General features: G+C 38.9%; 1 protein-coding gene across 2 annotated transcripts in view; it reads left to right on the forward strand.

Moving 5' to 3' along the window:
* Positions 1-26,893, forward strand: part of LOC128242861 (uncharacterized) — a 64,609-nt gene that overhangs the window by 12,041 nt on the left and 25,675 nt on the right. For both annotated transcript variants that reach the window (XM_052960246.1, XM_052960248.1), the window contains 34 exons: positions 185-214; positions 501-615; positions 852-1,015; positions 1,499-1,585; positions 2,083-2,197; positions 2,457-2,740; positions 3,076-3,190; positions 3,808-3,956; positions 4,722-4,836; positions 5,515-5,684; positions 5,926-6,040; positions 6,891-7,093; positions 7,682-7,796; positions 8,300-8,523; positions 9,076-9,190; positions 9,772-9,920; positions 10,474-10,588; positions 11,316-11,551; positions 11,882-11,999; positions 12,715-12,872; positions 13,603-13,720; positions 14,177-19,734; positions 19,974-20,087; positions 20,780-20,894; positions 21,483-21,685; positions 22,235-22,349; positions 22,583-22,806; positions 23,148-23,262; positions 23,965-24,125; positions 24,564-24,678; positions 24,964-25,190; positions 25,743-25,857; positions 26,296-26,417; positions 26,601-26,639. In XM_052960246.1, coding sequence (XP_052816206.1) covers positions 185-214; positions 501-615; positions 852-1,015; positions 1,499-1,585; positions 2,083-2,197; positions 2,457-2,740; positions 3,076-3,190; positions 3,808-3,956; positions 4,722-4,836; positions 5,515-5,684; positions 5,926-6,040; positions 6,891-7,093; positions 7,682-7,796; positions 8,300-8,523; positions 9,076-9,190; positions 9,772-9,920; positions 10,474-10,588; positions 11,316-11,551; positions 11,882-11,999; positions 12,715-12,872; positions 13,603-13,720; positions 14,177-19,734; positions 19,974-20,087; positions 20,780-20,894; positions 21,483-21,685; positions 22,235-22,349; positions 22,583-22,806; positions 23,148-23,262; positions 23,965-24,125; positions 24,564-24,678; positions 24,964-25,190; positions 25,743-25,857; positions 26,296-26,417; positions 26,601-26,639 — 10,233 coding nt within the window. The remainder of the gene's footprint in view (positions 1-184; positions 215-500; positions 616-851; positions 1,016-1,498; positions 1,586-2,082; positions 2,198-2,456; positions 2,741-3,075; positions 3,191-3,807; positions 3,957-4,721; positions 4,837-5,514; positions 5,685-5,925; positions 6,041-6,890; positions 7,094-7,681; positions 7,797-8,299; positions 8,524-9,075; positions 9,191-9,771; positions 9,921-10,473; positions 10,589-11,315; positions 11,552-11,881; positions 12,000-12,714; positions 12,873-13,602; positions 13,721-14,176; positions 19,735-19,973; positions 20,088-20,779; positions 20,895-21,482; positions 21,686-22,234; positions 22,350-22,582; positions 22,807-23,147; positions 23,263-23,964; positions 24,126-24,563; positions 24,679-24,963; positions 25,191-25,742; positions 25,858-26,295; positions 26,418-26,600; positions 26,640-26,893) is intronic.

The raw sequence follows: 26,893 nt of genomic DNA on the forward strand, positions 1-26,893 counted from the left end.
TATGTTGTCACTGTAGAAGTGTAAGCCGTTCAACTTATACCATACTTCGTTCTTGGAATTCTCAATGTTATTAAACCGTGTTGTTTTTTTTGGAAAAAACGTTTTTATATGTGATTTTAATATGTACCTACATGTACATGGGTGCATCGTAAATAAACATATGTCTGTCACTTTGCCCTTTCAGCTGATGAGCTCCCTAAGCCAGGCCCAAGCGGTATGTTCAATTTATAACAGATTATATCATCAATTTCCACAATTTTCATACAATTGAAAACAAAATTCTAAAAGGACTTTAAGCTGTATTTGAAAAAAAGTTCAAACATATCCCATGACAAAAGGATACAAGATTTAGCGCCAGTGTTACATTGTATTTAGTCCATGTTTTCTTTGGAATCTTTTTCTCCAATTCAGATTGTTTGTCACATATGTACAATAGATCTGTAGATATATATTCATTTGAATTATGTTTCAACATTCAAAATTATTTTGTTACTTTTCAGATCGTTGCGTTTTTGGCGGGAAACTGTACGAGCAAGGAAACACTTGGAATACATCATGTGACACACAGTGCACGTGCGAGAACGCCATCTATGGTTACTACAGATGCGTGAATACGTATGTCGCTTGACCGTTTTTAGATTGCCTGTTTTTCATTTAAACTCTTATCAAATACTCACATTTTGCACCGATTATAAATGAATTTGTCGAACTATTGTCATCTAATGTTCTGCTTAGATTGTTCCCAAATCACATATCAACATGCTTCTTCCTCATTAAGCAATCATGGCTTTGATTTTAATTCTTGGTTTCGTAATATTTACAACATTTTAAATTCCTTACCCCCAACACAGATGCCCGACATACAACAACATTCCCAAGGGCTGCACATTGGTGAAAGCAGCGGGTGACTGTTGCTCCACTGTTCAATGCCAGTCTGGTTACTTCTACACTTCATCTACGAAGCCATCTACAATCGGAAACGGCGGATCCATCAACGTAATTAACCCACCCTCAGGTATGTTTTCTTAAACCTGTGGCCATATGTAATAACAGTCTAAGATTTATTTTAAATTCAAAAGCTGAATTTAAGTGTTCTGATTGGACTGTAAAAATAACTGACCAATAGATTGAACGGATTCACTGGAGCATGTCTAAAAATAAATATAAGCACTATATTCAAAATGACCACTGAAGCATACTAGATTCGTTAATGTTTGACAGGCTTACCATCCTAAGTATTATATGATTGCTTTTTCAAATCAATGACCCTTTGTGGTAATTCTATTTATTTTGAAACAAATTGTTAGAATGGATTTGTTAGTCAAAAACCTATTTAGCTTTATATTGAATTTGTAGAACAAATTATATCACACTGAATTTCTTGAAGATCACTTTGGCTGACTATATACAATGACCATAAATATGCTAATTGAATCCTTATAAAAAATGTAGTCTTATTGGGATTTAATCAAATGTTTTGATCTTATGATTATACCAGGCATGACCCAGGTTCGCCCAACCCTGCCATCCGGCGAGACCCCACCCCCCGGCACAGGAGGCACCGGTTTTGTGCCACCCACTCTTGGTAGGTATCAAATCAGGGATTTTGGGGGCTTTTTTGGTGAGATACCCAATACCGCTCAAATAGAGAATTTCCATGTGTATTTGTAAGTAATAGGAAAGGAGGGTGAAGAATTGACATCAAATTAAAGAAATTACTGCAAAGGTTAAGTGTTAAATAAATACTATAAAGCACCTGCCTGTTAGATAAAAAAAACATGTAACGTTTTAAAACAAATACTCCTGAAATGAGCATTTTTACTGTGGTCTCAAAATTACACCAAACGTCTGTCGTCTCAAAATTACACTAAACGTCTGTCATCTCAAAATGTCACCAAACGTCTGTCGTCTCAAAATGTCACCAAATATCTGTGGGAAAAACAACAAGAATCTATGTAGTGTAAAGAGTGTGACTTACTTCTGCTGTCTCAATACTCACTCCAAACTTCTGTAATCTCAATATTTCTCCAAACTTCTGTGGTCTTAAATTTACACCTAACACCTATGGTTTGTATTTTCTAGATGGATGTCTGTACAAGGGCAAGATCTATGTACAGAACCAGGCCTGGGAAGATGGATGTGGCCTCTCATGTATCTGTACTGACGCCTACACTGGACTGTACTCCTGCAAAGAAAAGTATGGGTCATTTTATGATGATTTTTATTCAGTTTATTTGCTGTATGTAACATAATCAAGTATAATATAGTTAAACAATACAGGGTAATAAAAAGTGTGTGTTGCTTTGAATGGATCATTTAAAACAACCACAAATGGTGGTGATTTTCAAAATATTGTGTGTTTTTATGAAAGGATTTTTTACATAAATAGTTATTAAAAATAGCAATATATGTATATAGGCCAGCATTGTACAAAGTAAAAAACATATTTTCCACAGGTGTCCATCATACCCAAATCTGGCGCCATCCTGCCACTTGGTGGTCGACCCCAATGATGAGTGTTGCAAGAGGCCAGATTGCACACCAGACCCGGTCACCCACCAGATTCCTATTCAGATCCCCGTTTTCCTGCCCGCCACCCAAAACCATGTGGGCGTCGCCCCACCAGCTTACTCGCAGTTGATATCTGGACAATACACTGCTGAAGTCACGCTCTACCCACCAGGAATCACGCCCGCCCCACCCACTGTCAACCCAAACAACGTTCACCCCGGAGGCGTCGGTACGGGATGAACTATTTTGTTGAATTTCTATAGAGGTCGTTTACATGTTAATGATTGTGTGACTTAGATGTATTATGTATGCTTGATCTTTTACACTTAATAGTTGGTTTTTTTCTTTTACAATTAATAGAGTCCGTATGTGAACTTTATTAACAATTTAAAATAATTAATACTAACTCATTGAATGTTTACATCACCATGAAATCTAAATTCTTCCAATTGAGACCATGCGATAATCATAGTGTTTTTGATAGAACTATTCATCTATGTAGATTTGATTATCATATTCTTTTCAGAAATTGCATATGATAAATCATTAAATGATATATTTCAGGATACTGTACCTATAATGGACAGAAGTACACACAGGGCCAGACATGGGAAGACGGATGCAACTTCAACTGTATCTGTGACGATGCGAGTCGCGGCCATTACCAGTGTACTGAGAAGTAAGCTCAAATTGTGATAATTGAGGTCGAAATACATTACATGTATTTAATTTAAGTAATCCATCCATCATTAGAGGACGCAAAGATGTTTTAGTTCATTTAAGTAGAAACATTGATAATTTTGTATGCTTAATTTATATTGATAAACCGTACTACTATTTTTGCATGGATTATATTTTTGAATAACACCTTAATGACGCTGCTATGATGATATGATATATCAAAGGTAACAGAAAGAAAACATACTATGATTATATAGTAATTCTATTTATTTGCCTGCAATGCACTGTTAATAGTCAGTTTTTGTTAGTTGGCAGGAATTTAATATTCAATGATATGTATAATTATTATTATGATTATTATCATCATTTTCATTACTACCGTTATCATTATTATTATTATTATCATTATCATAATTATTATCATTATCATCATTATGATAATAATTATCATTATTATTATTATTTTCATCATTATCATCACTATCATTATTATTCTAGCATCATTATCATCATTATCCTTATCATCATTATTATCATTATCACTTTCATTATCTTTGTTATCATTTTCATTTTCATCATTATCATTTTTATCATTATCTTTTTTTATTATAACAGATGTGTCCACTACCCACCTCTCCCTCCATCCTGTTACATGATCAAGGATCCGGTTAACCCTTGTTGCGACATTCCCAAGTGTAACTTTGGTGTCAACTACATCACGCACGTGGGAGAGGTCCGTACCACAACAATGCGACCCGCAGGCGGTAAGTATATTTGACATTTTTATCAAGCCTGCATAGACGCATTGGTTTGCCAGGCTTGCTCAAGATTGTTTTGTTTCCCTTAGAAAATAAGTTATGGTATTGTCAAAGCCTTACGTTTTTTTAATTCAATTTATATAATTATATAATCATTGTCACTTAAACACTTTAACTATGATGTTAACTCAAAATCCGGTTTAAGATATTGAAACGAAACTTAGTACACATGTTGCAAGGGACAATACACACATGAAGATCAGGGCATCTAACTCTGATAGGCGGATACAAACAACAAACACTTAAAAGTACATTTGAACGAATAACAAGTGTGTCTGATCTTTTTTACAAATGAATTGTTAAAAGTAAAAAAAAAATTGAGTTGATTTTTTTCCACTTGAAATAAAAAAAGTCATGATATTAATTTAATGTATAAAATTAATTAACAACAACAATATTATATTGTTTGGTATAATGAAAAAGACTTTTATCCAATCGTTTTTTTTTTCACTGAAATTTACCCACAGTTTTTTGTAAAAAATCATGTTTCTCAAATGAGTAGCGGAGAAAATAAAACAGTACCATGGTGATGGTCTCAACCCCATGGCCCCTATAACAGGGCAAATAAAAAGGGGTCCTCGGGGAATAAAATCAATAAAAATGTCTTGGATTTTTATATTTCTGAAAATGTATCATTTTGAGAGGCGGTTTTGTTAAAAGGAAAAAAAATAAAGAACTGTGCCCTTACACATTATTTTTCTGTTCCCACAGAGTTCTGTGTGTACGAAGGAAAACCATACCAGCAGGGTCAGACTTGGTATGACGGATGCAGCTACCAATGTACATGTGAGGACGCTAAAGAGAATGTGTACAGGTGTCTTACGAGGTAAGAAGATTTAGCGGCTTTTTCAGTTTTCGAAGAAAAAGTCCAGGCAGTGTCATTTCCCTTATGTTGTTTGTTAGGCATTCCATGGTCATAGGTGTTATCGTCGTTGGTGTTGTTCAGAAAATGCAACCTTGCTAAAAAATAGGTATTATTCCATTTATGAAATGAAGTTTAATAGGATTTTTACCAACAAAGAATATCCTTTGAAAAGGTTATTCGGATGCTTAATCAGTCTTGATCATCATTTTAAAATTCGTCGCAATCTTAGAATTTGTTGAATGAGACTCTTATATAACAAGACTGTCTTACATTAAGGCTTAAAAAATATTCTCGCTCGGGTTATTCGACCTTACCTACGAACTGGTCGCCGTCCTTTATGTTTTTATAGTCAGATGGTTTGAAATAAAAAACAAAATAAATGTATATTTTTATTTTATTTTTATATGTGGGTTTTATATACGTAGTTTAATAAGCTTAAGATTACTAATAAACTGATTACGTTAACGTCATTTGCCAATGATGACATGACGTTCTGACATAAAAAGCCTTATTTAATAAATAAAATAATTTTTAGTCTACTTACCCAACCTGTTTTTGGACAAAATGTAATTTATGGAAATAAATCATTAAAGATTCAAATTTTACAGCCAAATCAACAAATGAATTGTTCACACATAGGTGCCCAGAGTACGCAAACGTTGATGAGACCTGCACTTTCCTGCCCGACCCCAAGGACCCAAGCTGTTGCCAGATGCCCAGCTGCCCCTCTTTCACAACCACAAATTACAACGGACCTGAGCCCACACCCGCACCCACGGGAACATTTATTGGAACTGGACTTGGAACAGGTAACACTTAATTTGCTTAATACAATTCTTTTGTTACTGGGATACAGTACATAACATTTGTAACGAAAGTACATGTAAAATATAATTAGAAAATAATTCTGCGAAATGGTTAACTTTATTATTCTGCAAACGTTTCGGCCATGCTGGCATCATCAGGGCATAACAGAAAACAGAAAATGACGCTTCCTTTCTGAACTTGATAGTACATGGTCTGATTGAACTGTCCGTTCTTTGTGTTCAGGATACTGCGAGTACAAGGGAGTACATTACAGCCAGGGACAGGCTTGGCAAGATGGCTGTGATCTCAGCTGCGTGTGTTCGGACTCTGAGTCTGGACTCTACAGATGTACTGAGAAGTAAGCTAATTTGAATATACTTTTCGGTTTTAATTTGTTGCCTCTGTAGCGGAAATGTAAGGATCATTTTGTCCATCGTTTCGTCCGTTTCTTTCAGGCGGCGGCTTCACACTTTCAATTCAGCATTCTGATTTAATCATTACTAATCCAACATGTTCTTTACTACGTCAACATGTTAATGGGTATAATATTTCGGCCATTTCGAAAAAAAACCCCATCCAGATTGCAGTATAAAATACAGGGTTGTTTCCCCTTGAAAATCAACATTTATTTTATAGAAGAAAGGAGACTTTCAGGAGGCGAAATATTTAATTGTTTTCTTATTAGAATCTTTTTTATTTTAAGGGTCATTGCTATCATAACCTGTTGCATTTCTATTGATAAAGCACACCTTTTTGTCTGAATCATTTTAGTTGGGCAATATATTCTTAAAAAATATCAACATTTGTGTTATTTATCAACCACTTTGAAATCTTTTTTCATACTTTAATACAACTACACAATTATTTGACCCAATGTTCTATAAAATACACAATTATGTATCCCCATGTTTTATAAAATACACACTTATTTATCCCATGTTCTATAAATTGAACAATATTTATTTCTCCCATCTTCTATATAATTCAAAATTATTTATTCCCATGTTCTATAAAATACACAATTATGTATCCCCATGTTTTATAAAATACACACTTATTTATCCCATGTTCTATAAATTGAACAATATTTATTTCTCCCATCTTCTATATAATTCAAAATTATTTATTCCCATGTTCTATAAAACACAAAATTAAATTTCCTCATGTTCTATAAAATGTACAATTATTTATCCCCATATTCTTGACAGCTGCCCACGCTACACAAATATTCCCGAATACTGCGTGCTGGTGACCGACTTTGCAAACCCGTGCTGTAAGAAGCCCCGCTGTAATTTCCCACCTGAGACCTCCACAATGAGGGGTACTGCCACGCCCCCCACAGGAACCACCCGACCCGCCACGCCCCCTCCTCCAGGCCAGACTGCTGCACCAACAACAGGAGCACCAATCAGTAAGCCCTTATGTAAAGTCTAACGAGACATGAAACATGTGAATGTTATGTCATTAGTTAAAACGAGTCTTTCGGATAAAATATTATTTTCATTCGTTTGCAAGTAACCACGCTTTACAAGTAGACAGTTAAATATAAATATATAAAATTATCGGTTTGTTTTTTGCAAACCAATTTCACACATTATTATTATCGTTTTTTGTAATCCTACCACTTTGTTGATATTCATTTTATTATACCGAAAAATTGTCGGCTGGTAAACAAAGCGCTCAGGTGATACAGACTTTAAGTAAAATACTATTAGTAAATCCCGTATGTGTAGCGTATTGCCAATTTCATACGTTCTATAGAAGTGATTTATTATAATTAGTGCCTTTAAAGGTCGCAATGCCAGTTTTAGAAATAATAATTTTCACATACATATAAATCAAACATGGCGGCGTTTTTGTAGAGTATTGTCTATTTCATGACGTCTGAGGGCAACAGTGCGGCAGAGGATGATAGTGCAGGGTGATAGTCGAAAAAAATGCCCTGCCGTTTTTACTATATATTCTATAGTGAGGCATAATGTCTGTTTTTACACTACAGAGTTCTGCCTGTACAAGGGAGTCACCTACAATCAAGGCGAGACCTGGGAAGATGGATGCGACTACAAGTGTCGCTGTGATAACTCTGACCTCGGACTGTACACGTGTAACGAAAGGTGGGTTATATTAAATAAATTTTTAGTAAAAACTTGTATATTTTACAACGTTATGAAACCTTTTATTTCAACATTATACTGATCACTGCCATTGGCATGATATTACGCGTGCGTGTGGACTTGTGCTGTGGGGGACACCGGAGTACCCGGTGGAAACCCACTTGTCCGGCTTGGTGACCACTAACCAAACTTACATGCGCCCAGGCCGGGAATCGACCATGGGTTGCCTAAGGACAACTTAACTAATAACCAATCAACATTTTCTTTGGCTACAATGTAAAACACCTTTCTTTTGAGTCACAAGGTTTTGAAAACAACTTTATGATAAGCTTGAATTGGTTTACCTTAAAATAAAGTAAGCATGTGAACAAATACTTTCAAGATGCTAATATCTTTTTAGATACTGAATAATCAGAAACTGGTTATATCACAATGACCTTAGATAGATTGGATAAACAGTTATGAACTTATGAAAGCTAACCTGTATTTACCTTACAAACTAGATGCGCTTCTTACGACAACGCCCCAGCCACCTGCAGGATGGTGACGGATCCCTCAGACTCATGCTGCCTTGTTCCAGTCTGCTCCCCGGAGCCCGGAAGCACCCCTGCTCCCGTCCCAGGACAATCAACCACACCCTACAATGTGCCAACTGCCCCACCTGGCGAGGTGACTGGATCTGCCAATGTCCCCACCCCCAAGACGGGCGAGACACCTGCCCCTCTGAGTAAGTTCTGAATTGAAAGACATCATATTTGAGATTTAAAAAAGAAAGAATACAATTTATGCCATGTAAATTTGAGAATATTATTTATAAGTGCTTCAGAGGTTTCGAAACGTAGTAATTGGGTCGATTGCTCAACAATTTATTAAAGATAACAATGTTGTAAACAGCATCACTGCGACCTTTTATTAAAACAATCATTTTGTGATATATGTCCATCAATTATCTGAATTTGAGCCATATAAGTGTTTGTTTTTATATATTAAATAAACATATTTCTGCAGTATTTTAATAATTTATAAGTGAAAAAAATACTCTTTTTTTCAAAAGAGAGAAACCTTTTAACTTGAATGACATCACATGATTTTGATCATTATCACATGATTTTGTTCGTTATCACTCGATTCTGTACATTTTCACATGATTTTGTTCATTATCACATGGTTTTGATCACAGTGATAACTTAAGATCAAGGGAAGTAACCGCTGTCCGGATTTTGCCTCCTATCTTATGATAACTGTTTCCATTTTTCTTTATTTATTTGTTCCATAACAGACTACTGCATATACAAGGGAGTACAGTATGCCCAGGGCCAGAAATGGGACGATGGATGTGAATACACTTGCACATGTGACAACGCCATGACCGGAAGTTACAAGTGTCTTGAAAAGTAGGTCTCGTTACATTCACGTGCTATAAAAAGTGAGCGATGTCTTTAAATCTTGATAAATACAATGGAATGTCATTCATCATAAACAAAGAAACATAATAACACCATCCCCAGACTTGAAAAGCTAATCTTGTTACATAGAAATGTGTAATGGTATAATTAATTGTCTTGTTGCAGATAAAAGGATACCATTTTTCAAACAAATATCAAATTAAATGGACTCTAACATACAAACGCATATCTTGTTAAGCTTAAGAACACTAACTGAATTGTTTGAAAAAAATGTTATGAAGCTAAGCTTTTCAAATGTTTAATATATTTTTGTAGGCAGTTATCATCTTATAAATAAAAAAAGAAAAAGAAAAAAAGAAATAGTGAATTCAAATATAATAAGTGAAAGGGAGCAATGCTAAAAACAATATAAATTCTATCGGATTGAGAAATAACCCTCACAAAAAAGTTTTTTTCTGAGTCTCCCTTCTTGCTTTTCTGTAGAAGATAGAAATGGGTTAGGTTTGACTTTAGTTTTCATTGATTTAAATATGTAAAAAAAAATTAATTCATACCTTTAATCATCACAGATGCCAGAAGTATGTTGAGCTGCCGTCCAACTGCCGTCTTGCACGTGACCCAACCAACCCGTGCTGCCAGGTTCCCGAGTGCGGAAACCCGACGCCTGCCCCTCTCTACACACCAGCCCCTAACCCCAATCCCACTACACCCCAACCAAGTGAGTTTGTGTGAACATTAAGGAGAATTTAATAACCTTTTTCCTCTTTTTTCGAGGAATGTTAATGATTTGTGTACATGAATAAAGTTAACAGTATGCGCTTCGTTCAGAAAGCTCAGTATGGGTGTAAATTTACAGATTGGTTGACATAATACATCACAAGTTTGAGGTTGTATTAGTAACTATTCACCATTCAGATTTATTGACATAATACATCACAAGCTTGAGGTTGTATTAGTAACTCTCCACCATTTAGATTTATTGACATAATACATCACAAGTTTGAGGTTGTATTAGTAACTCTTCACCATACAGATATATTGACATAATACATCACAAGTTTGAGGTTGTATTAGTTACTCTTCACCATACAGATTTATTGACATAATACATCACAAGTTTGAGGTTGTATTAGTAACTCTTCACCATACAGATTTATTGACATAATACATCACGAATTTGAGATTGTATTTGTAACTCTTCACCATACAGATTTATTGACATAATACATCACAAGTTTAAGGGGTTTGATTTTAAACTTTTCACCATTCAGATGTGTGTGTGTACAAGGGTAACTACTACACGCAGGGCCAGCAGTGGTACGATGCCTGTGACTACGTGTGCGTCTGTGAGAACTCTATGGAGGGAACATACACTTGCAACGAGAGGTACACCTTTTAGACGCTTTTTAGGGGATAGTCACCAGATGGTCCCAAAACCGGCAAATTCTTTATTTCCCCAAAACAAGTCTAGAATTGTTACTGTTGTTTATCATGAGGCGGATAATAACTCATTTCAAATTATGAAGAGAAGATTTTGTTGCTGTCACAGCTGAATATACCGTTAAAAAATAGCGCGTATTGTTTTCCCAATTTATAGCGTTTATTTATATTTACCATATGAAACTCATATGATTACTTCTTAAATTAACTGGAATGCGATAGACAATCCAAATAAATTTCGAAATGGATAACTATGCAAAACACTGCAAAAGATGCATGTGTTACATCAGTAAATAAGATTGTACTCAACGATATCAATTGTATTATTGTCATAAATAAGACTGAAGTTCAATTGTGTCTATTAAGAGTTACATCTAAAATTTGGGTTTTTTTGTTAAAATTTCCTTTGTTAAATTTTACTTCTGTGAATAAAAGTTAAGTATAAGCTGTTCACTAAAAATTGTTCATCTGTGTTGGTGAGCCATTAATATCTTTTTTTTTAGCAAAACTTGCTCCAAAATTTGCAAACCTCGGAAGTGTAATCTGTTCACTAAAAATCGTTCAGCTGTGTTGGTGAGCCATTAATCTCTTTCTTTTTTTAGTAAAACTTGCTCCAAAATTAGTAAATCTCAGAACATTGGAAGTATAAATAATGTCATTATTATTATGTCAGATGTCCCCACTACGCAGCACTACCAAAGGAATGTCGCCTGGTTCCAAGCTCCAGCGACCCACTTTGCTGCAAGGAACCGAAATGTGAATTTGTCAACACAAAAAATCAGACGTCTGGTTACCTAACTCCGCCTACCCCACCCCCGGGCGTGATTGACGGAGGCGTTGCCACACCGACCCCACCTCCGACCCTCGCACCATCGCCTGGTTACGTTCCACCATCAACCACACCAGGACGTTAGTTTTTCTTGTTTAACATACTTGTGTCATTCCGAAGAAATGTTGTTACCCTTTCACCTCAATTACCTTTATAAAATTAATTATGACCTTTGACGTTACCAAAAAAAGAACAAACTTATTATGAATTATGTTTTCTTTTTTGAAATTAAACAATCAATAAAAACAACAACATTTTCTGCGGCTGTCTTTGTGTTTTCTTAAAGAAAGTCAATGAATCTAATCATTATTTCTTAAATTTGTAAAATATTTTACCAGTATATAAATGGAAAAAATATAGAAAGTTTTACAAAATTAAATCATTACAATCAAACTTCTTTTCCTTTGCAGCCAAAATGTGTATATACAAGGGTAACATGTACACCCAGGGCCAGAAATGGCAGGACGGGTGTGATTACAACTGTGAATGTGTGGACGATATGACCGGCCACTACAGGTGTACCGAAATGTAAGTATGGAAATGTTTTTAAGACTCATAAATACTTAAGTACTTGTGTAGATTATATTGTATATAAAGTACAGTCGCTCCCTCTTGGTTCAAACTCCTTTGGCTCGATTTCCTCGTTGGCTCGAACTGGATGTAAAGGATCAATTTTTCTACTAAATGTAAGACTTATCACTTGGCTTGAATATCCCGCGGCTCGTGGTATTTTTGCCGGTCATTCGGAGCGCCTCGGCCATTTTTTCAAAAACAACCTCGGATGTATTTGGACGGTTTACATACTCAAAAAGAGGTACTTTTAAGTCCGCTGCAAGTAGATCGCGTAGTAATTTTATTTAGCAGTTAAACTTTATGTCTTTACTCTTGAAAATCTTAATAATGTTTGCAATAATACACTTCACTGGTAATCAATTTAAACTTAGATCAATTAACACAACTCTAAAACACTAAATTTAATTAACGATATAATTAAAAAAAAAAATACGAACTACTTCAACTGACTACCGGCATACATCCGAGGTTGTTTTTGAAAAACAATGGCCGAGGAGTTCCGAATGTTCGCCGGTCTCTGAGAGTTCGAGCAAACTAGGTTTGACTGTATTCATTTTTTTGCAAGCATTTGCATGATAACAAAATATAATTATGTACATGTAACAGTGTATTGTCTTGAAGACGATACATCAGAATTACTTCAATAAGTGGTTTCATATTTTCTCGCCAGTTGCTCCAAGTATGACGACCTTCCTGCTGGTTGCCGACTAATCACCGACCCTTATAACCCCTGCTGCAAGAAGGCCTACTGCCCTGCCGCTGTCGTCCCAACCCCTGGACCAACACCTGCTCCAGGCTTAACTCTAGCCCCTACACCCGCCCCCAAGAGTGAGTTTAATTTAAGAAATATAACGCACCACTGAAAGCCACATGGCATTACTAGGACTAGCCAGTCAACACACGAAAGTTGAATGGACCAAGGCATTACAAATACAAGGACTATCCCAATAAATCATGTTTCTATTTGTAACCTTAAAATACGATGAAACTTATAATATATTAATATATATTTATTTGCATTACCAACATGTAACAAAAGTCATGAAATAGTGACAATGTTAATATGTTAATATGAGACACAGGTGCTCGTGTACAGTGTTCGATAATTTATACTCATGTTTAAGGAGACATTTGTCTTCTTAATGCATGCATGATAGCATTTCTGTTTATAGTTTTCCACAATACGTAATCTTCCCGGATTTTAACAATTATGACGTCATGGTGTCAAATTTCAAACGTCACAAATCATTTGAATATCACTTGTTTCAGACCGGATTTCAGAATTAACTATGACCGTTCAAAAGTATATTTTCTCTTATGTGATTGCAGTTCTTTTCAAATCTGCCTTAAATCATTTTGGTGAATCAACAATCAGATGAATAAAGGCTGGGTCTGTAGACAAAATATAATCGCTAACATTAAGCTGGTAAAAAGATTATTAGTATACATTTACCAAATAAATGGGTCAAGCGTCTGCAATATTCCCGACCCATTATGCATATTTATAACCTTTTGCCATTACTGAAGGACTAAATACTAGTATTTTTTTTATTTTAAGCAATCGGCTGTATGTATAACGGCGTGCTGTTCAAACAAGGGGAGACGTGGAATGATGGTTGTGATCTGCAGTGTGTCTGTGAGGACCAGATGACCAACGTATACAGATGCAGAGACAGGTACAGAATAAGTCTTAGACTGATTACGAAACTTAGTATAGTCTTAGGCAGAAGATCACCTGAAAATTATGTGAACGTGCATCATATTACTCACGTATTCTGACGCCGAGACAAATCTAAACTAGAAAAAGTTTGTTGGTGTGAATATAATAGGGATCCATAATGAATCTAAAAATTGACCAATAAGATAAAGATTTAGTCTTTATGAACATGTTTCTTCAAAATATTTTAGCAACTTTTTTCAGGTTTTTTTTTGTTTCTTTATATTTGTTGAACTTATTTAACACATTCATAATAAAGCAGCTCTATCATACTTGAATATCTAGGATTAACTTAACGCATGAAGTTTGATTTGCTTCTTAGATTTAAAAATAAAACTTCTATACAAGTTTCCTCAAGAAGCCATTCTTATTTTATTTTTGTCTTACTTTTATTTTTGTACCAATTGTTTTGCAGATGCAACAAGTATGATGCACCTGAGGGATGCACTCTTGTAACTGACCCCAGGGATGCTTGCTGCAAAATGCCGTACTGCCCCACCCCGACCACACCCGCCCCATGGTTCCCAGGCATGGTACCCACGCCTGCCCCAGGTTTCACTTATGCCCCTAACATGGTGCCAACCCCAGCCCCTGGCAGCACCTACGCTCCAGGCAAATTCCCTACATGGGTCCCAGGCATGGTTCCAACACCGGCACCAGGTTTTACATTTGCACCCAACAAGATCCCAACTCCTGGTCCAGATAGAACCTACGCTCCAGGCTTGTACCCAACTTGGGTGCCAGGAATGGTACCTACCCCGGCTCCAGGCATGACCTTCGCTCCTAACAAAATTCCAACACCAGGACCTAATGGACTATACCCAGAATGGATTCCAGGAATGGTACCCACTCCAATGCCAGGGATGACCTTTGCTCCTAACATGATACCGACACCTGCCCCAGGAAGCACGTACAAACCAGGACAGTTCCCAACATACGTCCCAGGAATGGTGCCAACACCAGCTCCAGGTTTTACATATGCACCAAACAAGATCCCAACGCCATACCCAGGAGGTACTTATGCTCCGTTGAAATACCCAACTTATGTACCAGGAATGGTTCCTACACCAGCCCCAGGCATGACATATGCTCCATGGAAAATACCGACACCAGCTGTAGGAAGCACTTTTGCTCCAGGCATGTACCCAACATACGTTCCCGGAATGGTACCGACTCCAGCACCTGGTATGACATATGCCCCTAACAAGATTCCAACACCAGCTCCAGGCAGCACATACAAACCAGGATATTTTCCAACTTGGGTACCAGGCATGGTTCCAACCCCTGCTCCAGGATTTACCTTTGCACCTAACAAGATTCCAACCCCCGCTCCGGGTTTCACATATTCACCAGGACAGTTCCCGACATGGGTTCCAGGCATGGCCCCGACCCCAGCTCCAGGATTCACATACCCACCCTACTTGATGCCCACACCTGCTCCAGGTCAGACCTTCGCCCCTGGATACTTCCCATCTCCAAGCCCTCAGCCAACCCCTGCACCAGGAAAAACGTACGCTCCATATGTTCCAGGCCAAGTGCCGACTCCAGCACCAGGAATGACATACGCCCCCAACTTGATCCCTACACCAGCACCAGGATCAACATACGCTCCTAACATGTTCCCGACATATCTCCCAGGTATGGTTCCCACTCCAGCCCCAGGTGTAACATTTGCTCCATGGTTGGTTCCAGGCATCACCCCAGCTCCAGGCAAAACCTATGCTCCATTCCAATACCCAACATGGGTTCCAGGAATGGTTCCAACACCTGCTCCAGGAATGACCTTTGCACCAAACAAGATTCCAACACCTGGACCTGACGGACGTTACCCAACATGGGTTCCAGGTATGGTACCAACACCAATGCCAGGAATGACATTTGCTCCTAACATGGTACCAACGCCTGCCCCAGGAAGCACGTATAAACCAGGACAATTCCCAACATACGTTCCAGGAATGGTGCCAACACCAGCTCCAGGTGTTACATATGCTCCGAACATGATCCCAACACCTGGCCCAGGTTTAACCTATGCTCCACTAAAATTCCCAACATGGGTACCAGGAATGGTACCAACACCAGCTCCAGGAATGACCTTTGCACCCAACAAAATTCCCACACCTGGTCCAGGATACACATATCCTCCAGGCCAGTTCCCAACATGGGTTCCTGGAATGGTACCTACTCCAGCTCCAGGTGTAACATATGCACCAAACATGATTCCAACACCTGCTCCAGGAAGCACATATTCACCACTTCAGTTCCCAACCTACGTCCCAGGAATGGTACCAACACCTGCACCGGGTGTCACTTATGCTCCATGGAAAATCCCAACACCAGCTCCAGGCAGCACATACGCACCAGGCAAGTTCCCAACATGGGTCCCAGGAATGGTACCAACACCAGCTCCTGGAATTACCTTTGCTCCTAACATGATTCCAACTCCGGCCCCTGGATACACCTACTCTCCCGGCCAGTTCCCAACTTGGGTACCAGGAATGGTGCCAACTCCGGCTCCAGGTGTAACATATGCACCAAACATGATCCCAACACCTGCCCCAGGTAGCACATATTCACCACTTCAGTTCCCAACCTACGTCCCAGGAATGGTACCAACACCTGCACCGGGTGTCACTTATGCTCCATGGAAAATCCCTACACCAGCTCCAGGCAGCACTTACGCACCAGGCAAGTTCCCAACATGGCTCCCAGGGATGATTCCAACTCCAGCTCCTGGCGTTACCTTTGCTCCTAACAAGATCCCAACTCCGGCCCCTGGATTCACCTACTCTCCTGGCCAGTTCCCAACATGGGTACCAGGAATGGTCCCTACACCAGCTCCAGGAGTCACATTTGCTCCAAACAAGATTCCAACCCCCGCTCCAGGTTTCACATATTCACCAGGACAGTTCCCGACATGGGTTCCAGGAATGGCCCCAACCCCAGCTCCAGGATTCACATACCCACCCTACTTGGTACCCACACCTGCGCCAGGTCAGACCTACGCTCCTGGATACTTCCCATCTCCAAGTCCACAGCCAACCCCTGCACCAGGAAAAACGTATGCGCCATATGTTCCAGGTCAAGTACCGACTCCAGCACCAGGAATGACATATGCTCCAAACATTATCCCTACACCAGCACCAGGATCAACATATGCCCCTAACATGTTCCCGACATTCCTACCAGGCATGGTACCAACTCCAGCCCCAGGTGTAACATTTGCACCTTGGTTGGTTCCAGGCATCACCCCAGCTCCAGGCAAAACCTATGCTCCATTCCAATACCCAACATGGGTTCCAGGAATGGTTCCTACACCTGCACCAGGAATGACCTTTGCACCAAACAAGATTCCAACACCTGGTCCTGACGGACGCTACCCAACATGGGTTCCAGGAATGGTACCCACACCAATGCCAGGAATGACCTTTGCTCAAAACATGGTACCAACACCTGCCCCAGGAAGCACCTATGCACCAGGATATTTCCCAACATACGTTCCAGGAATGGTGCCAACACCAGCTCCAGGTGTTACATATGCTCCGAACATGATCCCAACACCTGGCCCAGGAAGAACATATGCTCCTCTTCAATTCCCAACCTATGTCCCAGGAATGGTACCAACACCAGCACCAGGTCAGACCTACGCACCAAACAAGATCCCAACACCACACCCAGGCAGCACTTATGCTCCAGGCATGTTCCCAACATACGTTCCTGGCATGGTTCCAACACCAGCACCTGGTATGACATACGCACCAAACAAGATTCCCACACCTGGTCCAGGATTAACGTTTGCACCAGGACAGTTCCCAACTTATGTTCCAGGAATGGTTCCTACGCCAGCTCCAGGTCAGACCTTTGCACCCAATATGATCCCGACACCAGCACCAGGCAGCACTTATGCTCCAGGCATGTTCCCAACGTACGTTCCTGGCATGGTGCCTACACCTGCTCCAGGAGTTACTTATGCTCCATGGAAAATCCCAACACCATACCCTGGCGGCACTTTCGCTCCAGGCATGTTCCCAACATATGTTCCTGGCATGGTGCCAACACCAGCACCTGGAATGACATACGCTCCTAACAAGATTCCCACACCTGGTCCAGGATTAACGTTTGCACCAGGACAGTTCCCAACCTATGTTCCAGGAATGGTACCAACGCCAGCTCCAGGTCAGACCTATGCTCCGAACATGATCCCAACACCAGCACCAGGTAGCACATACAAGCCAGGTCAGTACCCAACTTACGTCCCAGGAATGGTGCCAACACCTGCTCCGGGAGTCACCTATGCTCCATGGAAGATCCCAACACCAGCTCCAGGCAGCACATACGCACCAGGCAAGTTCCCAACATGGGTTCCAGGAATGGTACCAACACCGATGCCAGGAATGACCTTTGCTCCTAACATGGTACCAACGCCAGCTCCAGGAGTCACATACACACCTGGACAGTTCCCAACATGGGTACCAGGAATGGTTCCAACACCAGCACCCGGTGTGACATTTGCCCCGAACATGATCCCAACTCCAGCACCAGGCAGCACATATGCTCCACTCCAGTTCCCAACATGGGTTCCAGGAATGGTGCCAACGCCTGCCCCAGGATCCACATATCCACCATACCTTGTGCCTACACCAGCTCCAGGTGTGACTTATGCACCTGGATTCTTCCCATCACCAAGCCCACAGCCAACCCCTGCACCAGGACAGACATATGCTCCATATGTGCCGGGTCAGGTACCAACGCCCGCGCCAGGAAAGACATATGCTCCCAACATCATCCCGACCCCGGGACCAGGACTAACATATGCTCCTAACATGTTCCCTACATACCTTCCTGGTATGGTACCGACTCCAGCCCCAGGTGTTACATTTGCACCATGGTTGGTTCCAGGCATCACCCCAGCTGTAGGCAAAACCTATGCTCCATTCCAATACCCAACGTGGGTTCCAGGTATGGCTCCGACACCTGCTCCAGGATCCACCTTTGCACCAAACAAGATGCCAACACCAGGACCTAACGGGCGTTACCCAACATGGGTTCCAGGAATGGTACCAACACCAATGCCAGGAATGACGTTTGCTCCTAACATGGTCCCAACACCAGCGCCAGGTTTAACCTATGCACCAGGATATTTCCCAACATGGGTTCCAGGGATGGTCCCAACACCAGCCCCAGGAGTTACGTATGCACCTGGAAAGATTCCGACCCCAGCACCGGGATACACATATGCTCCCCTTAAGTTCCCGACATACGTCCCAGGAATGGTACCTACGCCTGCACCTGGTTTTACCTACGCTCCTAACAAGATTCCAACACCATACCCAGGCGGCACTTTCGCTCCAGGCATGTTCCCAACATACGTGCCGGGCATGGCTCCAACACCAGCACCTGGTTTTACGTACGCTCCTAACAAGATTCCAACACCAGCACCAGGATTAACTTTTGCTCCAGGAATGTACCCGACATACGTTGCTGGTATGGTGCCAACTCCAGCACCTGGTTTCACGTATGCACCAAATAGGATTCCAACACCTGGTCCAGGGCTGACATACGCTCCAGGCAAATATCCAACATATGTTCCAGGAATGGTACCCACTCCCGCTCCAGGTTTCACGTATGCTCCTAACAAGATACCAACACCAGCACCAGGACTTACATATGCTCCAGGAATGTACCCAACATATGTTGCCGGTATGGTGCCAACGCCTGCTCCAGGTTTCACATACGCTCCGGACAAAATTCCAACCCCAGCACCTGGCTATACATACGCCCCTGGAATGTACCCAACATGGGTCGCTGGAATGATCCCTACACCTGCTCCGGGCCTAACATTCCCACCTTACTTAGTTCCGACACCAGCCCCAGGAATGACCTACGCTCCTGGCAAGTTCCCGACATGGGTACCTGGCATGGCACCCACACCTGCCCCGGGATACACTTACGCCCCCAACAAGCTGCCAACACCAGGTACAAGTTATACTCGCTCTCTTATGTTTTCAAGTTTGATCTGGAATATGAAAGTGCACGCATATTTAAAAATGAAAATAATGTTAAACATAGAATTCTAATAAAAACTTCAACAGCACGATTCATTTTTGTTAATACAAAAAATTAGAGCTTGAGTTTTCCCACAAGACATTTGCTTATTCTCTAGCATGGAAATATATATAATCTTTCACTCACAATTAATTTACTCTAACTTTAAGCACCTTACAAGACTTATGCTCCATGGAACTACCCAGCACCGACCGCCAACCCCTACCCTGTACCGACAGCAATTCCAGGAAAGTTCCAGGGTGTGGCTGTAGGAGTAAATGGAAGTAAGTTTGAGTCAGGAATTAACGCTTAAAGATGCACTCTTACACCCAAATAAGTTTGAACACAATTTATAATATTGTTTTTAAAATTAAAAAAAGGATGAATACATGTCAAAAATAATGGTTCTTATGAAGTAAACTGAGATTAATTTGAACGAAATGAGCAAAAAACACGGTATTTTTACCTTATGAGACTTAAGGTGACCACAGTTAATCTTTTAGCATTCACCAATCATTTAATATTTTAGCGCTTTCCGCTATAAAATTCACGGTTAAAATCTTGTTATCAGAAGTTATTATTTTCCATATATGCATTATTTAGTAAGTAGTTAAAGGTTTGTCAGTCAAAATTGATATTTGTTATTCATGGATATGTATTGATTTTGAATAAGAGTGCCACTTTAAATAAAGTGATTTATAAAATCAATGTAATACGAAATTATTTAAAAATATATATACAGATACCATAAAACAATACGACCAACTGTGTCCCAATTCTGTCTCATTCAGGAAAAGAGACCATATTAGTCATCGCTTTGACACTATAAAATACGGTACACACGAATAAGAATAGAAAAATGAAATAAAAAGAACAAGGATAGGCGACTGCATATAACTGACATGTGCATTCAAAATTGAGGATTTTCATCATATGAGCTTTCAAAAGTATCAAAAGTCTTTACTCCATTATCAAGCTGGTTGCGTGCACTACGGTGTCGTCTACAATGCTGGACAGACCTGGCAAGATGGCTGCAAGTACGACTGTGAATGTCTGGATGACCACACTGGTAGATACCAGTGTAAGGAAAGGTATGGAACTATTCACCAAAATATATTAAGGGTGGTAAACTAGGTTCAATCTTACTGGCCTTTTTTACTTGAAATTAGTTTATAAAATCTTGTTTTGTAATAAAGAATATTAAAAAAAGTGTACAGATGTGCCAAAAATAAGACTAACCTTATTAATAAACTGTTAAAAGTATAAATTACTCCGCACAAATGCTAATTATAGAGCTATTACTAAGCTTCTAGATTGCCAAGTTTGTTCGTTCATTACAAGTTATTGAAGTTATTAGGAATTCACGTGCAAGATAATTAGTCTATGGATTGGGATTGATCTGGTGTCACTGACGAAGGTTTAGTTGTGCAAAAGCTTTAACCATGGCTACAAACTTTCAAGATGAAATTCGGTAGAAACGTTGCCAGAGACGTTAAACACATAGCAAGGCCCTTAACTCTGGATCTATAAAATTGTGCCTCCAAAATTACTTGACTTGAAATAGTATTGACGTTTCTTCTGCGTTGCTTTGGTTTTGCACTTGATGGTTATGAAAATTATATTTGAGAACTGAATGTTACACATACATATTAAGATTAATTGCTAATTGTTACCTTTAGATGCCCGCTCTTCATGAACATTCCAACCTACTGTCGACTTGTTGTCGATCCCAATGACCAGTGCTGTAAGGTACCAGTCTGCGTGACACCAGCGCCAACACCGACCCCAGGGCCAAAAACCAACCCAACACCCACCATGACAGTCGTTGGCGTTCCCGGATCCACCTCTGGTACAAACCCACCTCCAACACCACAGCCTAAAGGTAAAGAACCGAAAAACATTATATCCAAGGGTGCCTGCACGATTGTAGTGTTTTCGAATTAATATAAAGACTAAAAACAGTTTTGCGCACACCCCTCGATATAAATATATGTACTTTCAATAAGTAGACTACTAGAACAATTTAGCAACTTAAATAAATTGGGTAATAAATGAAAGTGTTGTGTATTCATCTTAGTTTGGATGACGCCTTTTTTAAAAAAAAAACTCTGACAGTATGTAGAATCTTAATTATTTAGTTTAAACAGTTTTTAGCCATCATCGTAAGCTAGTGTTTTTTTTAAGAAAATATCTGGCTATTATAGCATTGCTGTCTTGAGTGTTATTGTGTCAATGTATATCTTGGCACTCAAAATGCATTAAATATATTCAATTGCAGTTTGGTAGACATGTTCCCAAAGCATTACTCGCCCATTACTATTACCGTAATAACTGTGGAGTTATTTTCTTGTTCATTTTAAAAACAAACAAACAAGCATTGGCGTTTACTTCATGGTGTTTTTGAACAATCTGATATTCTGGTCATCAACAGAGGGATGCGTGATGAACGGGGTACACTACGTTGCCGGACAGAGCTGGTACGACGGCTGTGCCCAGCAGTGCGTCTGTGAAGATGGCATGACCGGATTCTACAGATGTTACGACAGGTACATTATGTCATAGCAGTATTTTTAGACAAATTTTAGTAGAGTTTGTCATTTTTTGTTCTGGAAATACAACAATTAGATGTAGATATTGTTGATTTTGTATTGTCAATCCAAAAATGAATTTGATAAAATTGCTTGATTTAGAGTGATCAATAATTAATAATCATCACATATATATTTATTACACATTTATATTAAAATACATACATTACTAAAATATTTACCAAATTAAGGTGTGCCAAATACCCATCTGTTCCAACTGGTTGCACTCTGGTGCCCGACCCGAAGGACCCGACATGCTGCGAAGTGCCCCAGTGCATTCCAGTACCAGGCCCCGGCCAGACCGTCCCAACCGATCAGCCATTTACAGTAACCGGTGTACCCGGTGTTGTGTCCGGATCTGGTACCCCACCAACAATCGTACCTGGAGTCGGTGGCTTCACAAACCCACCAAAGAGTGAGTGTATTTCATTGCTGTTAAATTTGAAATACGAGCACTTGGTTACAAGAAGTAAACATCGAAAAACTACGTTCCTACGTCCTTATAGTTAAGACTTTCAAGACTTGGAAATGGAACATGCCATCTTTCAGTTTGTTATATGAATGCCTTTGTGACTAAAACTCACTTGATAAAAGTGGAGAGTGCTCATAACAAGTAACTAATATTCATTGGGACCAAACATCAGTTACCTACAACTTAAATTATGTTCATAATATCATTGGACCTTAGTTGTGTTGTGGATAGTGAGAGATTCCTTCTGAAATTTTAACTTATCAATATGTCCTCCAATTTCCTAGATGTTTGCGTCTACAACGGCAAGATGTACACCCAGGGACAGAAATGGCAAGATGGGTGCAAGTACGAGTGTGTGTGTACCGATGGCATGACTGGCAAATACGAATGCACAGAGAGGTAGGTGCCTGTTTGATCAGCTCGAGGTATCAAAATAGCTTTGGTATTGAAGTAGGCATTGTCATCAGCACCGTTGTACAAAAAAACATTAAAATTGGCTATTATAAAAAAGTTAAATATATTGAGGTGAAATTTAAAACATATGTTGACAAAGACAATACAGAAATGTACTGAAATTTGTATTATTTGAATGACTAACCTGCTAGATTTGGTAATACGTAGGAGAAAAATGAGAAAAAATTCTGGTATTCACTCTTAATACTATTTTAAGTATAAAGGAAAAAAGGCCATTTTTTCCAAGTTCATTAATACGTTCTATATTAATCATGCAATAATTTAAATCATATTCTGTGGAAAAATAAATGCATTTTATCTCAAAGTAATATTTGGTTAACTGCTTAGTAGAAAAGAACCAGTTCTTAAATATATGGTATTTGACTAAATTTACTTTAATTCATATTAATGGATAAATATTTGGAGTGTTTTAATCATATAGATGCACATTTTTTAAAGGACTAGTGAGATATAGAGATTTAGGCATATGGACACATTCGATAGGATACAACTGTTACTGTATATCTATCATATGTATTAATATCAAATGTCGTAATTCAATACATTATATAACATTTTCTTCTGGCTAAAACATTTCAATTAGCTATTCAACAATTTTCACCATCTATGAAATGTCTCCCATTTTAGATGCCCAACATTCCCGTTGGTGCCACCCCAATGCACCATGGAGCGTGATCCTAATGACATATGCTGCTTCGTGCCTCATTGCGACTACCAGAAGACAACGCCCCTCATTAACCTTGTTTCACCATCACCAGGACAACCCACAAATGCTCCACTGCCACCATGTAAGAAAGATGATGTCTCTTATTTCCCTTAAAATTATAGGGAAAATAACCTTTTTAATGTTGGTTCCCTGCAAAATTTAGTAATAACGGAGTGCTAAGAAGTAATGCGGAAATTTCTTTTCTGTCTTAAACCGTGCCATTAAACCTGGTTTATGTTTAAAGTCTTTGCTACTGAGCTTGTTTCTGTAGCTTTTCGCATAAATATTAACTGCTAAATGATTCTAAATAATTTAAGGTCGTTTATTATTTCTAAGAACCCAGCTTGAACAAGTATTCTAGTGATAAAGCACCAGTCCTTTGACAAATGATAAAACCACTTTTGAATTATCTCATGTATAAAATTAACAACATAACAGATGACTTCATAGTCGTTCTATTTTTGATTTATGTTTTTTGGAATAAAATATGATAATTATTACATTTCTATTTATTTCCTAGCATACTGCGTGTACAAGGGAGTCGCATTCCAGCAAGGACAGATCTGGGATGATGGATGTACCAAGAAATGCCGCTGTGACGATGCTGACAACAACATCTACACTTGCTACGACAGGTGCTTACACTTTAACGGTATTTTAATTAAGACAATTCAATTTGAAGGACAATATTTTTTTTTGCTTTTTAAAGAGTGCAATTTAGTTTTGAATGTAAACAAAAATTAAGATCGCAGCAAAAGTATGTTTTGCTTTATATTTGCAGTAATTTCGAAGTCTGTTATAACTGTTACATTCTGCATAAAGTCTCATCTCAATCATTCTATTTAGCCAACTTGGGATCAAGTCAGTATTTATATTTGCCATATTAATGAATACACTGCATTCTTACCCAATTTACACAGATGCAAGTCATACAACAACCTCGGCTCTGGCTGCGTGATGGTCTCCGACCCCAAAGACCAGTGTTGCCAGATTCCTCAGTGCACGTACGTCCCAACACCAGGGCCAACCGTCCCAGGCTCACCCCCACCCACATTCTGCCCATACCCGATGCCAACTGCCGTGCCCGGAGTCATTTCTGGAGGCCCGCAAACTAATCCTAACACTGGCGTCGCTCCTTCCAATGTTGGTCAGTAACCCAGACATTATTTGCAATACTTTGTCTGTTGAAGATTCCAAAGTTATGCTTGTTAATTTTTACAACAGATTGGACATATATAATACATATTGCGTATTCCGTATGCAACATTCTTATTCAACATTCTAATTCTTCCTGAAGTAACTATTTGTTTTTATCACAGGAAAGATTGTTAGAAACGTTTATGTAACTATATCAACAAAAATAATTACATTTACATAAATGGATCAATTATTCCACCTATGCTTTAATCTGGATTAAAAAATTAAAAATTATTAATTAAATTAAAAAGTACCAAATATTAATCAATTTAAAAATCTTCTCAAATTGTTTCTTCAGCAATTAAGTACCAACCTTTCAGGAAGAGAAATGGTAGTTTTTTTTGTTTTACTTCAAGCCCATACTGTAATTCCATGATGAAAAAAAGAGAATTGTGACCACCTGAGACTCTAAAAACTTTCTTGTCACGAGAATTTTTGTCGTTAGGATGGTCGGCTTAACAAACTGTTTATTAATTGTTGCTGTACCATATCATTGTTCCAGGATACTGTGAGTACAAGGGTGTACAGTACAAACAGGGCCAGAGCTGGGACGATGGATGCTCTTACACATGTTCATGCATTGACTCCAGCAGTGGACAGTACCAATGCCAAGAGAAGTAAGTTCAATTGATTAATGTGGATGATAATGTTTACACCCTAATTTCTCGATATATCTTAAGGGTATGAAGCTTTGATGTCTTATTTTTTTTGTGCAATTACATTCAAATGGTTTTATAAGATAATTTATATTAAAAGTCTAAGAACTTTTGAAAATGAACATTTTACTCAGATTATACATAAACAAAAATATCTTGCTCAGCTTAATCATGTTATAAAGGACTTATTTGTCTGACGATTTTTTTTATTTCAAAATGCAGAACATAAAGAAATAAAATTGATTGCTGAAAATTTGAATTAAATATACTTGCAAGAAATTTGAAATGGATATAAAGGGCTTTAAAACGATTATGGAAGGGTTCAAAACCCCTTATTCTGTTAGGGCTTAATTATGGAATTTAAAGTATTTGAAAATCACTTATGTATGGTCATTCCAGATGCCCGCGCTATGTTGGTCTCCCGACGTACTGCAAGATGGCTGATGACCCTAACAACAAGTGCTGTAAGAAGCCCGCCTGCAACGTCTGCCCTCAGACTACAACACCGCCCACAGGCACAGGTGCGGATTATATTCTGAAATTCAGTATTATACATTTAGTAAACAGAAACTACCCACTGGTGTGGAAAATATATTTTTTTCGAGAGGAGGAGGATTTGGTCAATGCTTCTGAGTTAAGAATTTTTACCCGTATTATAATGTGAAACCTTTTTTTGAATGATACGATCTGTTTGATATTTTCAGGACCTACACCAAGCGCCCAGCCAACTCCTGCACCAAAGGGTATGTGCTTACACTTTAATTATAAGGGATACCATGGACCATGACTAAAACAATCTAGCTATTTACATGTTTTTTCGGTCTATTCGTTGTGTAATACTTTTATCATTGGTAAAAAACTAAAAACAAGTCCAAGATATTTGAGACATTTACATGACTTAGTATGTATGTGATCATAGTCACTATGTATAAGTCCCATAACACCTCTCGATTGTGTCCAAATAAGAAGAAAAACAATGACATTTGTTTGCTTTGTT

Source organism: Mya arenaria, chromosome 8, assembly GCF_026914265.1.
Source record: "Mya arenaria isolate MELC-2E11 chromosome 8, ASM2691426v1".
In the NCBI taxonomy this organism is placed as follows: Eukaryota; Metazoa; Mollusca; class Bivalvia; order Myida; family Myidae; genus Mya; species Mya arenaria.